Below are 19982 nucleotides of genomic sequence, written 5' to 3'. Positions count from 1 at the left end.
GGACAGCAACATGGGCCCAGCGGGGGAGCCCGGGGCCTTAGGGAACTGCCAAGTGGCTTTGCAATGGAGAGACATTCCAGGAGCTGCCTCCGAGGAGCTGAACCAGAGGGGGAAGAGGAATGGTCAAGGATGCTTTTCATAACTCTCTTGATAATACTGAAAAGAATCCAAGCAGAACCTGCGAACAGTCCTGCTGTTTTGCCTTCACCAGCACGTGGCTTCATTATTTTGCTAGCAAACCTCATTTTCTTCTCCGGGGAATAGCCCATCTCGCATTGCACAGGGTCCTGCTGGGTCTGTCCGTCAAGATGCCTCACCCTCCACCTGCTGGGAGCACGTGACCCAGGCTAGGCCAATGGGAAGCCCGCTTCCTTGAAGGGAGACAGTAGGATCTGGAAACGTTTGAATTCACCTGTCCTGATGGAGGTACTGGGGAGACTGCCCCCTTGGTTCCTGCAGCTGGGATTCCTGGCCACACCCTCTTCCTAGTCCTTCTTGCGGTCTGACTGTTCACGCTTCTGAGATCCCGTGAGTCAACACAAGGCATTTTAATATGTTTTTTTCTTTTTCTTCTTTCCTTTTTTTCTCGTTCCCTTTCTCTGTTTCTTTTTCCTCTGTCCCACCCTCCCTCCCTTCCTTCCTTTCCTTCCTTTATTTTTTTTCTTGCTTAAGTTAGGCAGAGTTGTTTTCTATTACTTGTAACTGAGAACCCAAACTGTCACGAACCCAAACGCCCAGAAATAGGGGTTTAGATCTGGAAAGCGTGATACAGCGCACGATGGAACACTCCACAACCAGGTAGAGGTACATGTGTATTTGTTGACATGGAAAGAGCTTCACAATATATAGTTAAGAGCAAAAGCAGATTACAGTAAAACAGTATTTATAGTATGATACCATGTTTGCAAAATATATTCTGTACATTCATAGAAAAAGATCTGGAAGAAAATATAACAGTATTCATTCTGGAGGGTAGAATGGTGGATGGTTTTTCTTCCTGCTTCGCATAAAGATACTCCTCACCTTTCCCACAAGGCTTGTACAGTGGGTTTTCTGTTTTGGTTTTTTTTTTTTTAAATGGGCACTGGCGGGTCTCCAGAGCCACACTTTCCTGATGCCTGTCAAAGGTGAAGTGATTTCCTGGGTTCAGGCAGGGCCTTAGTCACCAGACGGGTTCTGGCCACGGGGACGGCTCACCCACAGCTCTGATCACTGCTTAAGGAGCTGCTGGGGCATCTGCGTCCCCAGAACAAGGAGGAAGCACTTCCCACACTGCCGGGCCGCCCGTGGCTTCTGCTTATTCTCCCAGCAGCCTCGGGAGTGGAGGCTTCTCCCTCTGTTTGATGAGAGGTGAGGTGCGCTACCCAGGGTCCCACGGCCGGGACTTAGAGCCAGGTCACTTGGCCTAGGGCTCCAACAGCGCCGGGGCTCAAGCTTATAACAGCCCAAATGAGGCGGCTGAGCATGGGGGAGGGCTCAGAATGACCGTGTGGTCAGCTGTGTGGACAAGCTGCCTGAACACCTCGCTCCGCATGGTGGCCTCAATCAAGGTTTTGGGCCTCTGGGGGGGTGGGGGGAGCAGGTGATGTCACCAGGGAGGGAGAGTGGGTTTGTGGGATACTCCTCCCGCCGCTCCTTCTTATCTTCTAGGCCTCAGCTTGAAAGTCATCTGCTCAGAGAGGCTCTCCTTGATGCCCTAAGATCATCCCTGGCCCCTCGTCTCTGTCGCACTTCACACGACTCGCAGTCATGTTCCTTATCTGTCCGTTTACTTTACGGTCTGTCTTCCCCTCACGTGGCTGTACGCTCCCTGAGGGCGGGGCTTAGGACCGTTTCTGCCCCTGCGTCCCTGGCTTCTAGCCCGGTGTCTGGGCTCCTGCGGGCACTCACCACGCAACTGCTGCATGAGAACGGAGGCACACACGACTGGGGTCGTGAGCGACTGTAGGGACTGGGCTCCCCTCTGTCTCCACCGGCTGCGTGACCACGGGCAAGCTGCTGGCCCTCTCTGGGCCTCTTCCAAGCCTTGACTTAAGTATAAACACCCAACTCCATTTAAAGGGTCGGCTTCACCCTTCCTGAATTTTTAAGACCAATTTAAGGGAAGGCAATAGGAGTTGGGAGTTCTTTACTAAATTGTAGGTTAAATCAACTGCTGGTTGATTATTTTTTTCTGGTGATAACATTGCCATGGTTTTCCCAGGAGTCACTGATGTGCAATGAACCCAATTGTATTTCTTATTCAATAAACTCTTTTATTGTAAGTTTACAGGTTTTCCCATTACAATAATGAAAATAGCACTAGTGATTCGTTAACACCTTGGCCCAAATCAAAGGGAACACCTCCTCAAATTATAAGGTAAATGCCACGTAGTTGGACGTATAGTAAATGTTGGGCAAAAAGCATTTAAAATATCGAAAATGGGGTCAAGGTTTGTGTGTGCAAACACCTGAAGGTTTAGTTTATCAAGATGCTGCCGCTTTCAAAAGCACGTGACTCTGAAACTATATTTCTAATTTGTGGGAAGACACAACTGCAGAGAAAAGGCGAAATCAAGCAAAACAAACAAAAAAACCTCCCCAAATGAGAGGAAGTGAATCAAAGGCATGGGGACAATATGCAAACGTCCGTTCACTGGGCCCTGGAATGGCAAGTGAGAGGGTTTCATAGAAATTCTCCGTAGAAAGGAAAGTCTGGGCCTGGGGTGACATCGCTGCGTCTCCAAGTCCTATCTCCTCACAGAGGAAAAGAAGTTGCTTGTCCGACACATCTGCCCTGGGTCTGCCTGGAGTGGGGCCTACGTTCCCAATCCGTTTGAGAACAGTCCCAAATCCTGAAAAGGCAAGGCCACCCTCCGGGGCCCCGGGTGCGGCAGGGAGACGGGTCAGAGTCGGCCCCCAGCCCCGCTGGAGCTGTCCGAGTGGTTCACAGGGAGGGGGTGGGCCTCTGTGTTGAACACCCAGTCTTCCAGGGAGAGCATGTCATCTTCAGAGAACAGAAGATAGAGATACCTGTGTCCCCGGGGGCAGGGAGGGAAGCAAGACACAGCGGGTCAGGGCTCTGGGGAACAGGGGACCACTGGCAACCAATCTCAGAGGCCTCTGCCACACGGGCCCGTGGCTAAGGGTGCAAGGAGTTCTGAGATCCCAAGTCCACTTGCAGCGCTGGTCCCAGGGAAGGAGCGGAGCATGCTGAAGACAGCGCTGAGAGTTGGGGCAGTCGGACCTGGTCTAACGCTGGCTCTGCCCCTGCCCTCCCTCTGTTACTTCCTACCCAACCGGCTTCACTCAGGTACTTTTGCCACCTGTAGGAGAGGCCGGCCAGGCCCCCTTATGACCTAGATCCTTCTTTCTTTTTACGCTGGCCTGAGTACTGCACCAGTCCAGATTCTTGGGCTGCTCCCTGATGGGCGCCCCAGGAGACTATAGACTCAAGCAGATGTTCCGGCACTAAAATGAACAGCAGTTGTGACTCCAGAACTCCAGCTTCCCAAGCTAAAGGAACGGACCATCCCAACCCATTGTAAGGGGTTAAGCACCAGTGCAAGGAAATGGGGTGGCTGCCTTCCACCCCAAGAGAGCGAGGGAGTAGTGCAGCAGCAAACTGTAGAGGGAAGGTCAACAGCAGTGACCACCGTCACTATCACTCCTCCCATTCTATAGAAGAGGACATGGTTTCAGAGACCCGAGTGACCTGAGGAGGCAGGTTACACTAACTTAGCACACAGCTAGTACCTGGAGGTGGGGTGCTGTCTGGTCTCTCTCTGAGGTGCACCCTGGGGATGTCACCCTGGAGACCCCAGGCCCCCCACCCCTCGTGGCCCACCCTGTGATGGCAGAACCAGACTGCTGGGGAAGGGAGGGGCTGCTGACCCCACACCTCACCCTCCTCCTCCCTCCATCCCCGAGAAAGTCCTGGTTCCCCTCTGGAAAGAACACTGGCCAAGCCCCAACTCACTTTAGTGTCTCCGCTAGAAAGAAAGTCTGCTGTTTGTTGTCGTGGTTGGGGACGCTGCTGTACACATCTTGGATCCCGGAGAAACCAGCGTCCGTGCGACAATATTTCTCCAAGGCCTGAAGAAAAGGGAGGCAGCTTTGGTGTGGGGAGAGGAGAGAGGCACCCCCAAGACTCGTGCCTGCCCAGGTTGTGAACAGGCAGGCCCCGGACCACTCGGCTGGGGACCCCTGGCATTTGTGGAAGCAGAAAGACAAATCATTGAGGGCTCAGCCGTCCTGGCACCGGGGCTGAGAACTTAGTCCCAGCAGGCTGCTGGCTCGAGCCCTTCTCCTGGCCTGAATTTTTGGCGTTTCAGGGAACTAGGCTCATCCGACAGACTCACCCACAGGGGTGAACTGAGGAAGGCAGTGGAGGGCTGGGACTGGGGGGCTGGACTTAGCACACCCCACAGATTCCCTGTGGAGATATGGTCCCTGGTCCAGAGCAGGGAGGGCCATGTGCTGTCTGCCATTTTTTTTTTTTTATATAAATGCCATTTTTACACACTGAGGGGTCTGGGGGCTGGGCCGAGGAGCACAAAACACTTGGCTTTCACTGGCCAAGAACCAGGGCCTTCAGGGGAACGGGGGATTCTGGTCAACGAACTGCATAAGTGAACCTGCCCGGGCCAGTGCTCTGGGTGTGGTTCTCCCCAGGACAGCCTATGGCTCTGAGAGCGGGGGCCCCTAGGGGAAGCTGGGAAGGGGGGCGGACAGAGAAGGCTTAGCATTCCTCAGGAGACATCCTTCTGGACTTTCCATACCTGCCTTGGACACCTACCCCACAGAGGGCCATGATGCTTCCTGCTGGGTGGTTGGGGACAAGTGCGCTAGTGGAAGAGACACAGGTGGTGGAGAGCAGAGCCTAGAGACAGGTGGGGGCCGCCCAGGGCTGTGCTGGCTTTGGGCAGAGGAGGGAGGTGACCTGCCGGCCTGGCAGCCTATTCCTGTTTGAGAGGAGAACTCTAACGCCATCTGCTCAGGCTTCAGGGTGAGAAAGCAGTGCCCACAGGTGCTCTGGGCCCCTCCGGCTCCCACCCTGCCGTTAGCCCTCTACATTTGCTGGCCCTGGAGCCTGGGCCCAAAGGCTGTGGGTGCTCAGAACCCTCTCCCGAAGTTCCCGGCCTGCTTTCGCCCAGCTGGGGACTCGGCTCTGCAACCACACCTTGGCCCTTTGCAGTCGGAACCTTAGCCAGATGTCAAACTGGTGTGACCTTATCTTGGTGCCCGAGCTAGGGCGTTTTGGACCCTGACTGAATGCTAGGGCACCAGTCAGACATTCAGCCCCCCCGCCCAGCACACTCACCGTCACCACCTCCCAGCCCCACGCCCTGTAGATGGGGTCGTGGGTCTGTCGCCACAGGTACATGTAGCTCTCCACCACCTCGGGCCGCAGGAGATAGTAGCTCTCGCTCAGCTGCGTGGCCACGGCCTCTCTGCCGGAGTTAAACCAGAATGCCTCGGGCCCCAGTTTGGTATCTGTGGGGAGCACCAACCAGAGGACCTGGTCAGAACTCCCACCTCCTGCTTTTCAGGACCCAGCTGCCCCAGGAGCGCCCCCAGTGGCCTGGAAGCGCTGGCAGGGTGACCGGTACAGGCTGGGCCCTGCCTGCACAGCCGGGTAGGGCTGAGCCTGGCAAACGCCCAGCTTCCCTCTTGGCCCAGGCAGGCCAAAGCAAGACCCTTGAGGCCTCGAGCACGTTGCGGTTTTAGAATCTGCGAGTCCAAATGAACTGTCCAGCAATCTGGGGAAAAAAAGGCTTGGGCGATGTTCCCCAACTGTGTTTTGAGACATTAACTCTGCAAGATGTTAACCAGCCAAGAAAGGATTTCAGGTTTAAAGACATCTGGGGAACTGTGGGTCAAATAAAGTGAAATAGTCTCCTTTCTGCAGGACTTATCAGATCCTTTAACATGCTGATACGCGGTGATGCTTCTCCACAGACCCCTTTCTTAGGGAACTGCTTTTCCGCACCTCCCAGAAGGAGCCTTCCAGAGCTGACAGGCTGGGACACTGTTGAGGTGGAGATGGAGGCAGAACTGCCCAGAAGGCACAGACTCAGGCAGAGGAAGCTAGATAGAGGGCTTGGTAAGGTCTGAGGTTTGTTGTTGTTTTTAAGATTATTTATCTGAGAGAGAGAACACATGTGAGAGGGAGAGGGAGAGGGAAGGGGGAGAGAGAGAGAGAGAGAGAGAGAATGAGCAGAGGGAGAAGCAGGCTCCCTGTGACGAAGTGGGGCTCGATCCCAGGACCCGGGGATCATGACCTGAGCTGAAAGCAGATGCTTAACCGACTGAGCCACCCAGGCGCCTCTGAGTTTTGTTTTTGTCACCGTTTGGTTTGTTAGTTTTTGGACAATTTGGTGCCATTCCCATTTTCTGAAGGACCATAGTTACAACCACGGCTACAGCCAACTCTGATTTCAGGGGCTGTGCTGGGCGCGTTAGATCCATTATTTCGATCCTAACAAATGTTCTTTTGTTTGTTCCTGTTTCGTTTTGCTAAGGTAAATGTCAGCGTTCCTCTCTCACGCATATGGAAACTGAGGATCAGAGAGGCTAAGTAATTTGTCCAAGGTAACACAGTGAGCTGTGACTGAGCTGGGATGTGACCCTGGATCTGTCTGATGCCCTTTCCCTGGGCTCTGCTCTCTCTCTTTCCCTCCTGGGTCTGAGACTCTAGGCCCCGAGTTTAGGCCAGAGGGGTCAGCCCCTCCTCCCTTCAGCGCCTGCACACCCTGTCTGAGTCCTTCCAGTGCTGGGCTCTGGTTCTAAGCGTGCCTTCCTTTTTCCCATCAGGTCAGGACCCTGAGAGCCCCTGGGTGGTTTTCCCCAAGAGACGACTGGGGCTTTGCAAGACATCTTACTCTTCCATGGAGGGCTTCACAGAAGGGCTGTGCTGGGTGCCGTTAGCCAGACCCTGGCCCCCTTGAGTTCTCCATGCTTGCAGCTGCTCCTGGCCGCTACCAAAGGGCCGTTTTGCTCAAGCTGCTGACAGGGTGGGGGCACGAGCTGCCGCCGGGGCTGTCCGTGGACAGGCAGGCTGGCTAGAACAGCATGCTCTATTAAGCAGCTGTCTTTTATGGTCTGGGTTGATCGTCCCAGACAAATAGTGAGCTTTTTATTATTCCTGCGATTTCCTATTTGTTTACGGCTCTAGCTCTTTGAAGGGAATTGCAGACCCGTCGTGAATTGTTGGCTTCATGGAAACAGCTCCAGGAGATCTGGACTCGGCTGGAGGGGTCACAGACACCTTTCAAGCTAACACACGCTTTCCGTGCTGGGGCTGAAGGCGGCCGGCGATGTGCTTTCTATGGGACCTTCTATCTCACCCTGGGAGACCTGTGTTATTGTTCCCATTAAACAGATGAGAAAACGGAGGCCACCCCACTGGTGAGTGGCAGAGTGGCACTTGAGGCAGGTTTATGGCAAATCTTGGGTCCCCTCCACCAACCAAGACTGGGATTACACTCTGAGCAGTGGGCACCTCTCGGGGCTCTGGGGGGAAGGTTTTTTCTGTGGGGCACTGTTTAGAGAGGCGGCACACAATAAGGAGCTGGGCATCAGAAGACCTCAGAAGACATCACAGGCGCAGTGTGACTTTGGTGAAGTCACTTCCCCTCTCTGAGCTGACTCAGCTTCCCCACATCTAAGACAAGGCTTATGTTCTCTAATGTGACTTCTGACTCTAGCATTTGACAGTTCTGCAATGAGTTAACACTCATTGGGGATGGTCAAGAAGTTCTTGGGCTTTCTGGAGGCCTTGGTTCAAAGAGGGTGATAAATGGGGTGGTACTAGAGGTGGTAAGACCCCCTAAATGGAGGGGTGCCGGGGAGGAAAGGCAGAGGCACCACTCAGGGGTAAGGGCTCAGGGAGAAGGGATCTGCTAGACTCAGGAAGCCTGGAGGACCCTCTGCTCTGTGCCCCTCACGTGGGACCTTAGCCAAGTCCTCTCTGGGCCTCAGTTTATCTGTGTTGTGAGGTTCAGCAATGATGCAGGTCAAGTGCTGAACAACACTTGGCACGGGTGCTTAACACATCACCCCTATTTTCCTTTTAACTTAGGGTATAGTCTCAGTGCATAGACAGCACATCCTCATACAAATTTGACGTAACTTCCAAGGCGAGACTGCTCCAAGACTGTGTGTTCCCTTCACTCACTGCTGCTCTGCTGGTTTTTCTAGTTCTTCCTGGTGTCTAGCCTCAGTCTCTCCTGCTGCCCCTTCCCCTTGCAGGGTTACCTGAGCGGGCGTACGATTCGTGGCACGTCTTGGTGATCTGGGCTGCGAGCTCTCGGTAGTGGGCCCTCTTTTCTTCCTTGGCATCCTCAGCGCCGAGGGCGATCATGCCCCCAGAGAAACAGGCCAGGTGCCCCATCTTGTGGTCCAGAATCCCCCCTCGCCACTCGGCAATGTAGGTCAGCCCCCCAGGAGAGACATTCAGCAAGTAGGTCTCTATTGCCTGGGAGCAAGGTGGGAGTTGGGCAGAGGGGAGGGGCATAGGAGGGGGGACAGAGAAGGGAGGGGGAGAGGACGGAAAAATGAGCATTTTGCAGACAGCAGTGAACACAGCTCTGCTGAGCCCTCCATCCCAGGCAAAGGAGGTCCTTGCCCTCGGCCGGCGGCTGGCAGTGGTCCCTGATGGGGCCGGTAGGAGGTGCTGCCACTCCCCTGACTGAAGCCTGGTGCCTGCTGGGGGCTTGGACACAAGGCAGCTTCCCAGAGTGAATCTCTTATTTAGACTTTTTTAAAAAAATATTTTATTTTTAAGTAATTTCTATACCCAGTGTGGGGCTCAAACTCAGAACCCTGAGATTAAGAGTTACATTCTCTACCAACTGAGCCAGCTAGGAGCCCCTCTTATTTAAGCTTTTAAATCTTCTATGTATAAATATTTTAAAAAAATCTTTAAAAATTCTTATCCAACCTCCATGATGTCCTCTGTTAGGGAACCTTAACTTGAAGGCCAGCTGGCCTCTGGACGGGCTCCAGGGGGTCCAGAGGCCCCTCAAATTGTATGTGACACTCTGGTGTGTGTGCATTTTCATGGGAAGAGGGGCCATATATTTTATCTGGTTCTCAAAAAGGACGCACAGAAAGTTAAGAGCTGCTCTCTACAAGCCCTTATCATACACCGTCTCATTTAATGTCCACGACAAGCCAGGCACATGGCTGTCATGCCCTCTACAGACAAAAGGGTCGAGTGGCTCATCCCAGGTCACCCAGCCAAGCTGGGATTAAGACAAAGACCCCCAGGTGCCCAAACTGGGCATCTTCGACTACCTGACAGCTGCTCCTTCTGGTGGCAAGGGGCTTTGAAAGTCCCCTGTCCCCAACTTCCATGGGAGAGGATACTGCTGGCAAAGCACCCAAGGAAGTTGGGCGGTGTAGGTGTCAGGCTATGGTGCCCCCCACTCCCTGCCGTTAGCCTCTGGGAGCCCTGGAGACAGAGGTGAGGGCAGTGTCTGTGGCTCCTGATCCAGGGCCGGGCCTCTGGGGCCCTGGCCAGACCTCTTCCTGCATTCTTGCCCCTCTAATCTATTCTCCAGGCTGGTCCTGGACCTCTGCTCTCTGTAAATAACAGACCAGTTTAACCTGATGCCACAGACATGACTCCCAGGAACAGATTTCTCGGGTCAAATCCCACCTCTGTCAGTTCCAAGCTGTGTGACGTTGGGCGGGTTCTATGGGCTCTCTCTGCCTTGATTGCCAAGTAAATGTATGAAATGGGGATACGAGCACAAACACCTCAAAGGGTTGTGAGGATCATATGGGCTGTGTGTGCAGAGCTCAGCATACTTGCTGGCACAGAGTCCTCCGTGCGTGTTGGCTATGACAGTTCCTCTCCAGTCCACCCCCTGCCCCGGCCTCTTTCCAGTCATACCCCCCTCCTCCCGTTGAATTTCCTATTAGTGGTGGCTTGGCGCACGGGATGAAGCCTCTGAAGACACACGGCCTGGGCCCTGCCTCGGGGAGCTCACCCGCTAGTAGAGATTCCCAACAAAGTCAAACACACGCAGGGATTATGATTTGTGGTCAGCATTTGAAAGAAACGTGCTCTGCCTCGACTCCGCCGTCCCCGCTTGCCTTTGCGCATGCTCGACCGTGCGCTGCGCTGGAGACCACTGCTGCCCCGGTACTCGCCTTCCCCGTTACCCTTCTACGGGGTGCTGGCCCCACCTTGTGCATCCGTCCGTGTGTGTTCTGTGGCACCCCTGTCTTTTTCCCAGGACTCTGAGTGCTGCCTGACAGAAGCTCCCATCACCACTCTCCAGCCAGGGGCAGGCATACCAAAGGTGCTCAAACAACATTCGCTCTTGGATGTGTTTTTAACTTTCCCTCCTCCTGCAAGGTCCCGGCCGGTGGGCTGGCTGCAGGACCCTCACTGAGTAGCAGGTGGGAAGCTCTGAGCACCTGCGCCTTGGGGGTCGGAGCACTGAGGGGCCTGGTGAGCTGCCCAGCCCACCCCTGGGCTGGGTCTGCTCTGCGCTGGGCCCCCCACTCCTGGGCAGAGCTGGGTCCACGCAGGTGGGGAGGACGGGTGGCAGGCTAGTCCAGGGTGCAAAAATCTTGCTCAGTCACCCGTTGTGGACACTTGGAAAACACAGACATCCAGGGGAGATCCCATGAAGCCTCGTGTGGTAGCACAGAAACTGCCCCCTCAAGACTGGCTCCCATGAGTTATTTCCATTTGGGGTTAACCCCAAGCTAAGTAATCATGGTAAAGAGGAAATGACAGACCAGTCTCTGTGTGAGGACACAACGGAGACAAGCAGATAGGTGCAAAGATTAAACTCAACAAGGCATTCTAAAACTCTAAGCAAAACACAAGACAGCACAGGCTGGCAACTGACCGGTTAGGCTTAAATTACCCAGGAGACGAGCAGCGCTGAGGGAGAATCCAGAGACCTAGGCTTGGATCCCAGCTCTGCAATGTGAGTGTTGGGTGATTCTGGGCAAATTATTTCCCTTTTCTGAAGACGCCCCCTCCTATCTGTAAAATGGGAATAATTCCTGGGATGGCTGTGAGGTTATTCAAGGACTGGCTTTCTTTGCCTCTTGGAGGGAACCCCATCCGCCCATTCCCCAGGGGGATTTAGGCAAGCCAGGCTCCTTTGTGGTTGGCAGGAGCACCGCATCTGGAGTCAGCTGGATCTGTGTTTGCACCTTGGCTTTGACACTGGCTGCTGTGTGACCTCAGTTTCTCATCTGTAAGATGGGGCTAAATAAGGCAGTCAGGGCACCTGCCTGGAGGAGAGCGCCGTGACAGATGATCTCCCTATTCTTCCTGTTCCCCCTCCTCCGGTGACCCTCAGGGGTGTGCCCCATTGGCCTGTCTGAATCATCCTCACCCACCCCAGCTGGACAGTGGTCTCACCCCCACCCCCAGGGCAGCTTTCCAGGCTCTTTCCTGGGCCCTGGCCCAGAGGTTCTGATGTAGACTTGTCAGGGTGCAGCCTGGGCAATGGGATTTTACAGCTCCCCCAGTGATTCTTAACATGTGGACAAGGTTGAGAATTACCAGAATATTCTTCAAAGCCCCAAACTTGCCAGAGGCCCAGTCTTTACCCAGGGTCAGAGATACTCCAGGCTATTCACTGGGGGATATCAAATGAGGGGAGCAAAGCCAAGTTCTCTCCTGTTCAATCAAGTGCTTTCCATAAAGCTCCCAGTTTGCTTAAATAATTCATGGCCATTTCTTCCCTTGAAGCCTCAACCACAGTGTGCCCTGAGGGCAGGGATCCAGGCTGCTCGCTAACTTCATGTTTACCCTGCAAGGAATGGCAGAAGGTGCAGAAAGGCTCGTGCAGGCTGAACACTTTCGTCTGACAGCAGACACTGGCTGTGGTCTGAGCTCAGCCGAAGCTGAAGCTGGGGCCGAGACGGAGACGGAGATGGGACTGGAGTCCCAGTGGCTGCTTCATGACCAAGGTCTTGGTGCTGGGGAACTGGGTGGGGAAAACTCATCACCAAGCCCACAGTTTAAAAGGTCCATGGCTGTGGAAGCCTGTTTCAATGGGCTTCCTTTAAGCACTACCATTCCTGGCCAGAGGCTAGTTAGAGTTCATTCATCCATCTATCCAACTGTTCATACCCATCCATTCACCATATCCACCCACCTATCCATCTTTCCACCTGCCTAGCCACCTATCCACCCCTCTATCCTCTACCTACCTACTCATCCTTCCACCCACGCATCCATCCACCCATCCGTCCATGCATCCTTCCATTCACTCATCCATCCATCCATCCTTCCATCCATCCATCCATCTACCTATCCCTTCAGCAATCATGTGTTCGTTTGCTTACAAAATAGTTATGGTGCACTTCCTATGTACCAGGCACTGTTTTAGGAGTGAGGCAGACAGGGTGAATGACTAGACAAGATCCCTGCTCCTAGATAGCTCACATTCTACTTGGGGAAGACAGACAATGGACAAGTAAACAACATAGGCACGGGGTAATTTTCATGCTGATGAAGGCGAGAAAGAGAATAAGTCTGGGATATGTGACAGAGGCTGTGAAAGGCCAGTTTCCAGTGGCATTTGACTTGACCAATAAATGGGGCCCAGCCATTTGAACGCTATTCCAGGTAGAGAGGACAGCAAGTATAAAAGCCCCGAGGTGGGAAAGAGTCTGGTGTCTCTGAGGAAGGCTGGGGACCAGAGCTGGGAGTAAAGGGGGGAAAAGTTCAAGGTGATTGGTAGGTCTAGCTCAGGTACCCAAAGGGGAGGAGTCTAGCTTCTTCCAAGTGCAAAAGTGGAGCCAATGAGGTAGGGACATGAATTTCGAGTTCTTCTGCCTGCTGTGTGGAGGGAGAACCAACTTCGAAGGGAGAGGAGCAAGAAGTCTAGTTTAGGGGACACGAAACCTCAGACCAAGGTGGTGGCAGAGTAGATCCAAGCTGCTCAACTTACTTGATGGGGGAAACTGAGGCCTGGAGCCTACTTAGTGTGTTTTCCTTAGTTGGGCTCAGAAGTATCTAGTGATGGGCTGATGGGATTCCATAACCCCCTTTTGAATAGCTCAGGCTAACCATTTTCCTCTTCCATCCTAAAGTCTCCCTCTCTTTGGAGAGACTCATCTAAGCCTACCATCCCTTGTTGAGTTGACACCCTGTAGACAGAGCAGCAGTGGTGAGGGACAGTGGGGGGAACACTGGGACGGGCTTAGATCTGGCTCTCGCTCCAGCTCGGCCAGCTCTGTACTGTGTGGCTTTGAGCAAGTGCCTTCCCCTCTGTGGGCCTTGGTTTCCATCCACATAAAGAGAAGGAGCAGAACCAGATGCCCCACTGAGGGAGGCCCCTCCCTGCTTGCACATGCTGATTACGTCACCTCTGGCTCTGCAGGGAGATGGCTGAGGGTCTTGCTTTGGCAGCCTCATCTGGGGGCTCCCAAGCCAGTGTCTGGCTGTGTTCTGGGCTCCGACATATTTACGGAAGCCTAAACACCAAGACTTCTGAATCAGACTGACTGCCGCTTCCTGTGAGACCTCGGACAAATGGCTTTACCTCCTTGAGCGTGGGCTTTGCACCTGTAAAACGAGGGGGCTCACATGGCCCTAATTTCAAGGCATCTGAGTAGCATCACAAGCTGGGCGTGCAAAGCGCATGGCTGGGGGGTAGTGAGCGAGCCCCCGGCACTCAGAGGTCTGCGCCAGAGCTGGTGGTGAAGGACCAACTGCCCGTGAAGAGGCCGGCACATGTCTTACCTCCAAGGCTTCGTAGTACATATCTTTAGCCTCCACATCTGTCTTGGCTGACATCAACCAGGATTTGATCAAATATTCATAAAAACTGTCCCCGAGGCCTCCAACCGAGACGTGGTCTGTGAGGAGAGAGAGGACAGGAGCATTACCTCCAACTGCTGAGGCCGCCGCGCAGGCCTTCCCGAGGGAATGCACTGGGCAGCGAGTCTCGGTCACTGCCCTCGGTGGCCTCCCCAGGGCCACATGCGGGTGGGCAGCAAGCCTTTAACCAGCAGCCTCTGAGCCCTGCAGGAACAGGGGCAGAAAGGAAGCCCCAGGCTGAGACGCGGGGAGCCCAGGCCATCCTGGGCAGGAGGATTTGGCGCTCGAGCGCGCGGCTCACCCGGGAGTATAAATCATGTCGCTTTAGCGGGCCAAGGACGGCAGGGCCTCTGGTTATTAACTGTAAATGAGTTGCATTTCTTTAAAAAGATAATCTGGTGGCAGGGAGTTCAGAGATTTTTATTACCCGGTGACAAACATGGTAATTAATGCTGGGCAGGTTCATAAACGGCCATGGAAAGGAGGAACAGTAGGCTTAGTCAGGATACAGAGCCACTTGGAAAAAACCGAGCTTCAGCTGAGCAGTCTAGGATAAATGGAGTTTCCAAGGAGCGGGGGGTTGGGAAGAATTAGGTCTGAAAAGCCCGTCTTTGCCCTGGTGGCATCTGCCTAGAGTCGCCCATGGAGCAGGACTGAGGGACTCCACCCAGCGCTATCCCTGGAGAAAGACGGGTCAACCAGGAGCACTTAACCAGAGAAGCAAGACATGGAAAATGCTTCACTCACATGCTTTAAAAAATTAACAACAGGGAAACATAAAGGCATTTAATAGATATAACAAAGAGCAAATTTCAGTTCCCTGTTAAGACGCACTTAAACAGAGAGACAGAGAGAGGAAGGAAAACGGGGGCAGATTAAGGCGGGGTAGCGTCGGTGGGGAGGGTATTTCCAGCCCCTCTGGAGAGAGTGGGGATAGGAACAGAGAAGGGAGGGAAGGTAGGTGGGGGGAAGAGAGAAAGAAACAGAGAATCCATCAAAAGCTACCATTTCTCCAGGGTCTACTGTGGGCCAGGAGCTTTGCTGTACTCTCTATAACAACCTCCCAAGAATCCTGCAAGGTAGGCACTGCCGACCCCTTTCCCAGATGGGAAAACTGTGGGTGGACCTACACAGCTCCTCCAAGGCCACCAAGGTGGCAGAGCTGTCACTTTCTGCAGCTTTAGAGCCAACCAGAGCATGAAAACATGCTTCTTCTATGCCTAGAGATAAAAAGGACAAGTGTGAAGAGAGCGGGACCAAAAGTCAGAGGTTGAAGACAGTTGGGGACCAGGAAAGTGGGCTGAGAGGAATACCCAGAGTAAACCAGCCTTTCTGGCTCCCTCCAGCCCCATAAATAAATCATGGCCCAGCCAGGGCTCAGGACTTGCAAAAATTGGAACAGACCAGAGAAATCCTGAGCCTTGGGGAGGCTGGACTCTGCTGTGTGAAGAGACACTCACCAGCACAACACACCCCCGGGCCCCCAGTGCTACAGGGAGGACACAGCTTGGGACACAGAGCAGAGGGAGGCACAGGGGTGTGCCGGGCCCAGCGTGCTGATGGCGTGCCCGAAACTAGAGCAGGAGGTCTGTGCTGGGCAGGGGTTGGGGAAGGCTGAAGTCAAACCCGGCCAGCCTCCACCGAGGGGACCTCCCACGGCTCACAGCCCACAGAAGAGGCACACAGGCACGCCGCCAGGGGCCCTGCCATCACCACGCTCCTCCGGGCCTGCCACCTGTCACCGTTTTCTCTGCCACCCCAGGCACTCCTAGTCCCCTGCCTCCCCAGTTATCTCCCACCTGTGGTGACCCCTCCACCAGGAATACCCCTTCCCCCGCTTGCATGGCTAGCACTTCCTCACTGCTACACCCCAGCTCAGGCATCACTCTGCAGAAGGGCTTTTCTCAGTGTTGTCATAAACCTGCTCACCGTCCTTCCCTACGGGGTGACCATGAGGAGGGAGTGAGGTAAGGCGTACGCGAATCTGGCCCCGTGGCACCTCACGTGGGACGCGCTCCGTGGCAGCCGATCCTTCCATTGCTGGGTGTGTGCCTTGCCCTTGGGGGCTCCCAAAGCGGGGGTATCGGCATCTGCGTATGGGTCTGCCTCCCCCACCAGGCTATGGGCTCTCTATGGGGAGGGGCCGTGTATGATTCACATTTTACGCCCGCTGACCGTATGGCACACCAGGGACACCCAGTAAGTCCCAAACGAAAGAAAGGAAGGGAGGTTTGAGCTGTGCTGGGAACGGCCTCAAATGCCAAACCAAAGAGTTGGGACTTTATCATGTGATTGCAGCATGTGTATGACACGGTTGAGGGCGCCACCTGGCAGGTGTGCAGGAGAGGGGAGCCAGGCCCCCAGGAGTTCCATGGGTGTTTGTGACAGGACTCCCTCTTGGGGATGTGTGAACGATTCTCATTTGGAGGTCCCACTGCTTTCTAGCTAGCGTGCGCCTGCGGCGTCCTACCCCAGCAGTGCATGCTACACGGAGAGCCCAGAGTGGGCATCGGAAGACACAGATCTGCCATGACCTCGGGGCAAGCCATCTTCCTCTCTGGGCCTCCATCTTCTGATTTGGTATCTGAATTAGTATCCGTGAGCCTGAGCAGAGATGGGCCCTGCTGCTTCCTGACCACGTCAGTGCTGTCATCACACTTGGCGTCACCATACAGGCTGGGGACATGGCCTCCCCCATGAACCCGCGGGAGGCTGCCAGGCTGGGGCTGCCAGGCAGCTCACACTGCTGTCCCCACTGGGGAGAATCTGGACTTGTCACACCCTCCCACTGAGGAAAGTGTGGGATTCAGGCAGCAGACCCGGCGGACAAGCCATTACGGGGGCCACGCTGAAGGGCAGGCAGCCCTCTGAGCTCTCAGTGGCTCTGCAAGGGTGGGCCTTGTCTGTGCTTGGCACCAGCAGGAGCCTGGTGGACCTGTCCTGGTTGTGAGTCCTAGTGGCCAGAGAGTCTTGGCCTCCCCTGTGGCCCTGCACCTTAGCTCCCCCTCCCCAAGCTGTAGTTTCTGTGGTTGCAAATGGGCTAACCAAAGATTCGAGAAGAGAAAAGAAGGTGAACATACTTAGCTTATGCAAGTTGGGAATGTTATCGTCTGTTGGAAAAACACACAATTACCAAAAATTCCCAGTGAAACCACAGAGAACCTGTGATGGACTGGGGTGCCAGAGCCGGGGGAGGGGGGCGCGAGGCAGGTAGGTGCCCAGATAAGCAGGACTTTCTAGCCTTCCCTCTGTTCTTTGGCAGGTCTCAGATTCATATTTTATTAATATGAAACAATTTTCCATATATGACCAACTTTGCCCAGCCCCTTGACCCCTGGGGCAGCCTAGAAAGAAAGTTCTGCTTCTCCCTGGAATTTGCCAAGGTAGCCGCTCAGACACCCCTCTCCCTCTCAATGGCTTCTGCTGCGTCGTCCTGGAGCAGCTGAGGTCAGTAGTGGGGTGCTTTATCTCTTTACCCAGTCAGGCCTTGCAATTAAAAGCAGTAACGGTCATTGAACTGTCTTCCCGTGGCCATAATCTGTAATTCAAACCTTCATTTCCTCCCTGCACTTTTGGATTTGGCAGTGTGTTTTGGTTAAAAAGACTTGGTATTTCTGTAAGTGGTTCTTGTAGGAGGCCACTTGGGGGTGAGGTCATCATGGGGGAGAATTCCTGGGTCACATTTTCTGGGCCTCCTGGACCTGTAATCACAGAGGCCCAGGGCTGCAAGAATCAGGCCTCTGCGGTTTCTCCCCCGTGTCCCTGCAGGCTGGCCCGACCTCCAGGCCCTACTTGCACACTTTTACTGGTGGGCACTCATTACCTTTTGGCACAACACGTGTCATCTTTGGAAGATGAACTGAAATCCGTTTCCTGCAGCTTCTGACCATGACTCCCACATCCCTCCATGGTGCACAAAAAAGCTATCTCGAGCTCCTCTCCCATTTGTAGGAGAAGAAACCAAGGCTTGAAGAGATAACGTGCGTTTCCCGTAGCCACGCAGTAATTAGTCTCAAGTACTTCGCTCCTGAGCCCCTTGCTGATGTCATAACAACTAGGGCTGGAGGCGGGGGAAAGGGAGAGGGGTCCTTGTTTCAGCAGAAGTGGTGGAGGCAGGGGAGGGGGGAGGCCCTGGAAGGGGAGAAGGGGGAGGGGGGTGAGGCCCTAGAGGCAGGGCCCAAGGAACCTGCGGCCACCAGTTTGCATTATGACCTCATGATCGGGGCCTCTTGACAGGGGAGCAATCCCAGGGTGCTGGGAGACTTTTCAACACCCTCCAGCTTGCACGTCCCCCCAAAGCCCATTCTGTCTCGGTAGGTGGAGCTGGGGGGCTGTAAATGAGCTGACCCACACCTGTCTGGCTGAGGCACAAGCCGCTGAACAGAGAACAGCAGGAATCCCAGGACTAACTCTGGTAGGTGCAAGATGCAGCAGTAAATTCGTGATTTTTGTATTACTGTATAGTTACGCTCTGCTCAAGATTTTAAAAAAATAAAGGATTAAAGTTGGAGGTGGGGCACCAGATCCAAGGGGCTGGGAGAGGATGCGTGGTCTTTTCTGGGCCACTTCTGGAGCAGACAGACGGTTCTGTGTGGAACACCCCCACAAGGCTGGCGGATGGCCCGACAGGCTTCAGTGGCGCCCTAAGAGATGGGAGCCCAGAGACAGGGAGTGTGCGGGCGCTGCAGAGGGCAGGCCTCGCGAGGGGGCAGCCACCACACCCATCACGCAGCCCACACAACACGACAACAGCGAGGACCCCACGATGCCCAGCAGGGCAGGTGGTGCCCAGGAGCATGGAGCGAAGGCCTGGCTGGCCTGCTGATAAACATGTCCCTCCTGACGTGCCCCGGGCGCCTCGCACAGGACACTGGCAGCCGTCAAAGGCAGGGCGGTGCCATCTCTATACTCACGTTGCATCCAGTTCCCACTCACGGGGCTGAGGAAGTTGGGGTAGAGGCCGAAGGGCTTGTTGATCTTCCTGAGTACCTTTCGGATGTTCCTGACCTGCCAAGAAACGGACACCAGATGCACCTTCACTTTCTGGAAGAAGCCAGCGGCTCTCAGCTGCCGCCGCCAAAGGAAGCAGCTTGTTTGGATCCAAAGTGGAAACCACTCGGACGAGGCAGGAGGGAGAGCTGAGTAACGAAGGGCAGGCCCCAGCCTGGAGGTGGCAAGATGGCCACGGCTGGGGCCCACGTGTGGGGCATGGCAGGACCCGGCCATGGGGGAGCCTGGCCACCGCCTTCGTACTGACCACTCTGCCTGGGGCCCTGCTAGGCTCCCCTTGCTCCCCTCACTTCACCCCTTCCTCACTGTGCATTGCTTTGGGGCATGGGCCTTTTCGGGAGGGAGGACCTTTTTAATAGGTCAGAAATGGTCAATACTGGCAATTTCATAGCGTTTAGCCTAGGAATAGGTTATTGTATCGGACACCAGAGGAACCATCCAGAGGAAAGTCCTGGGCTCCTCAACACCCCTGCCCTAACAACAGCAGCGGTAGCTGTTAACATTTCTCAGCCTTCCGAGCCAGACCCATTACATACATCACCTCTGACCCTTAGAACAACCCATCTGGTATTATCTCTGTGTAACATGTGACAAACCCGAATCTCAGAGTTTCAGTGGCTTGCCCGTGGTCACTCAGTTCCTAAGTGGCAGAGCGGGGACGCGAGGCAGGGCTCGGCTGGCCACACGGGGTAGCCCTTGTGTCCAACATGGGTCAGGGCAGGGACCGTGCAGTAACGTGTGGCAGAGCTTGCCCGGCTGGAGCAGGAAGAGGCTAGGTTTGCAACCTTTGGGGCTACAAAGGGCGAGCAGAGGGAAGGCTTTCTCCCTCGGGGTCTGCTCTCTGGCAGTACGTGAAATCCTTCCAGCACAGAATCCACCAGAACAGCAAGGCCCTCGGGGACGGTACTCTATCATGCTTGTAGATTTATCTACAAGGCAAGGAGGAGGGAGAGAAGCCTTTTAGCTGTCAGACCTTTCTTTCCAGGGGATGGCACTTTGCTTTACCACATGAGATTTCATATCCATTTATGTTAACGGAGTCCATTAGAGGGGACAGGAATGTGCTTGTACCTGAGTTATTCTCGACTGTCCTGGTGGTGAGCAGTGAAGCAGGCTAAATTAGCTCCCCTGGAGGGTACGGGTGCTTCTAGAATTTGGGCCAATTTGTTGACTGCCAATAATCGCC

The 19982-nt window shown here is 54.5% G+C and overlaps 1 protein-coding gene across 1 annotated transcript in view; it reads right to left on the bottom strand.

Moving 5' to 3' along the window:
- Positions 1 to 799: 799 nt before the first annotated feature.
- MAN1C1 (mannosidase alpha class 1C member 1) overlaps positions 800 to 19982 on the bottom strand; it is a 139430-nt gene continuing 120247 nt past the window's right edge. The window contains exons 7-12 of the mRNA XM_008694862.2: positions 18700 to 18793; positions 13709 to 13824; positions 8239 to 8458; positions 5303 to 5475; positions 3959 to 4074; positions 800 to 3012 (exon numbers count right to left, since the gene is read on the bottom strand). Of these exons, the coding sequence (XP_008693084.2) occupies positions 2886 to 3012; positions 3959 to 4074; positions 5303 to 5475; positions 8239 to 8458; positions 13709 to 13824; positions 18700 to 18793 (846 nt within the window). The 3' untranslated portion in view covers positions 800 to 2885. The remainder of the gene's footprint in view (positions 3013 to 3958; positions 4075 to 5302; positions 5476 to 8238; positions 8459 to 13708; positions 13825 to 18699; positions 18794 to 19982) is intronic.

The sequence above is a fragment of the Ursus maritimus genome, unplaced genomic scaffold (assembly GCF_017311325.1).
Source record: "Ursus maritimus isolate PB19 unplaced genomic scaffold, ASM1731132v1 scaffold_32, whole genome shotgun sequence".
NCBI classification, from domain to species: domain Eukaryota; kingdom Metazoa; phylum Chordata; class Mammalia; order Carnivora; family Ursidae; genus Ursus; species Ursus maritimus.
This window is presented reverse-complemented; position numbering and strand designations above follow the sequence as displayed.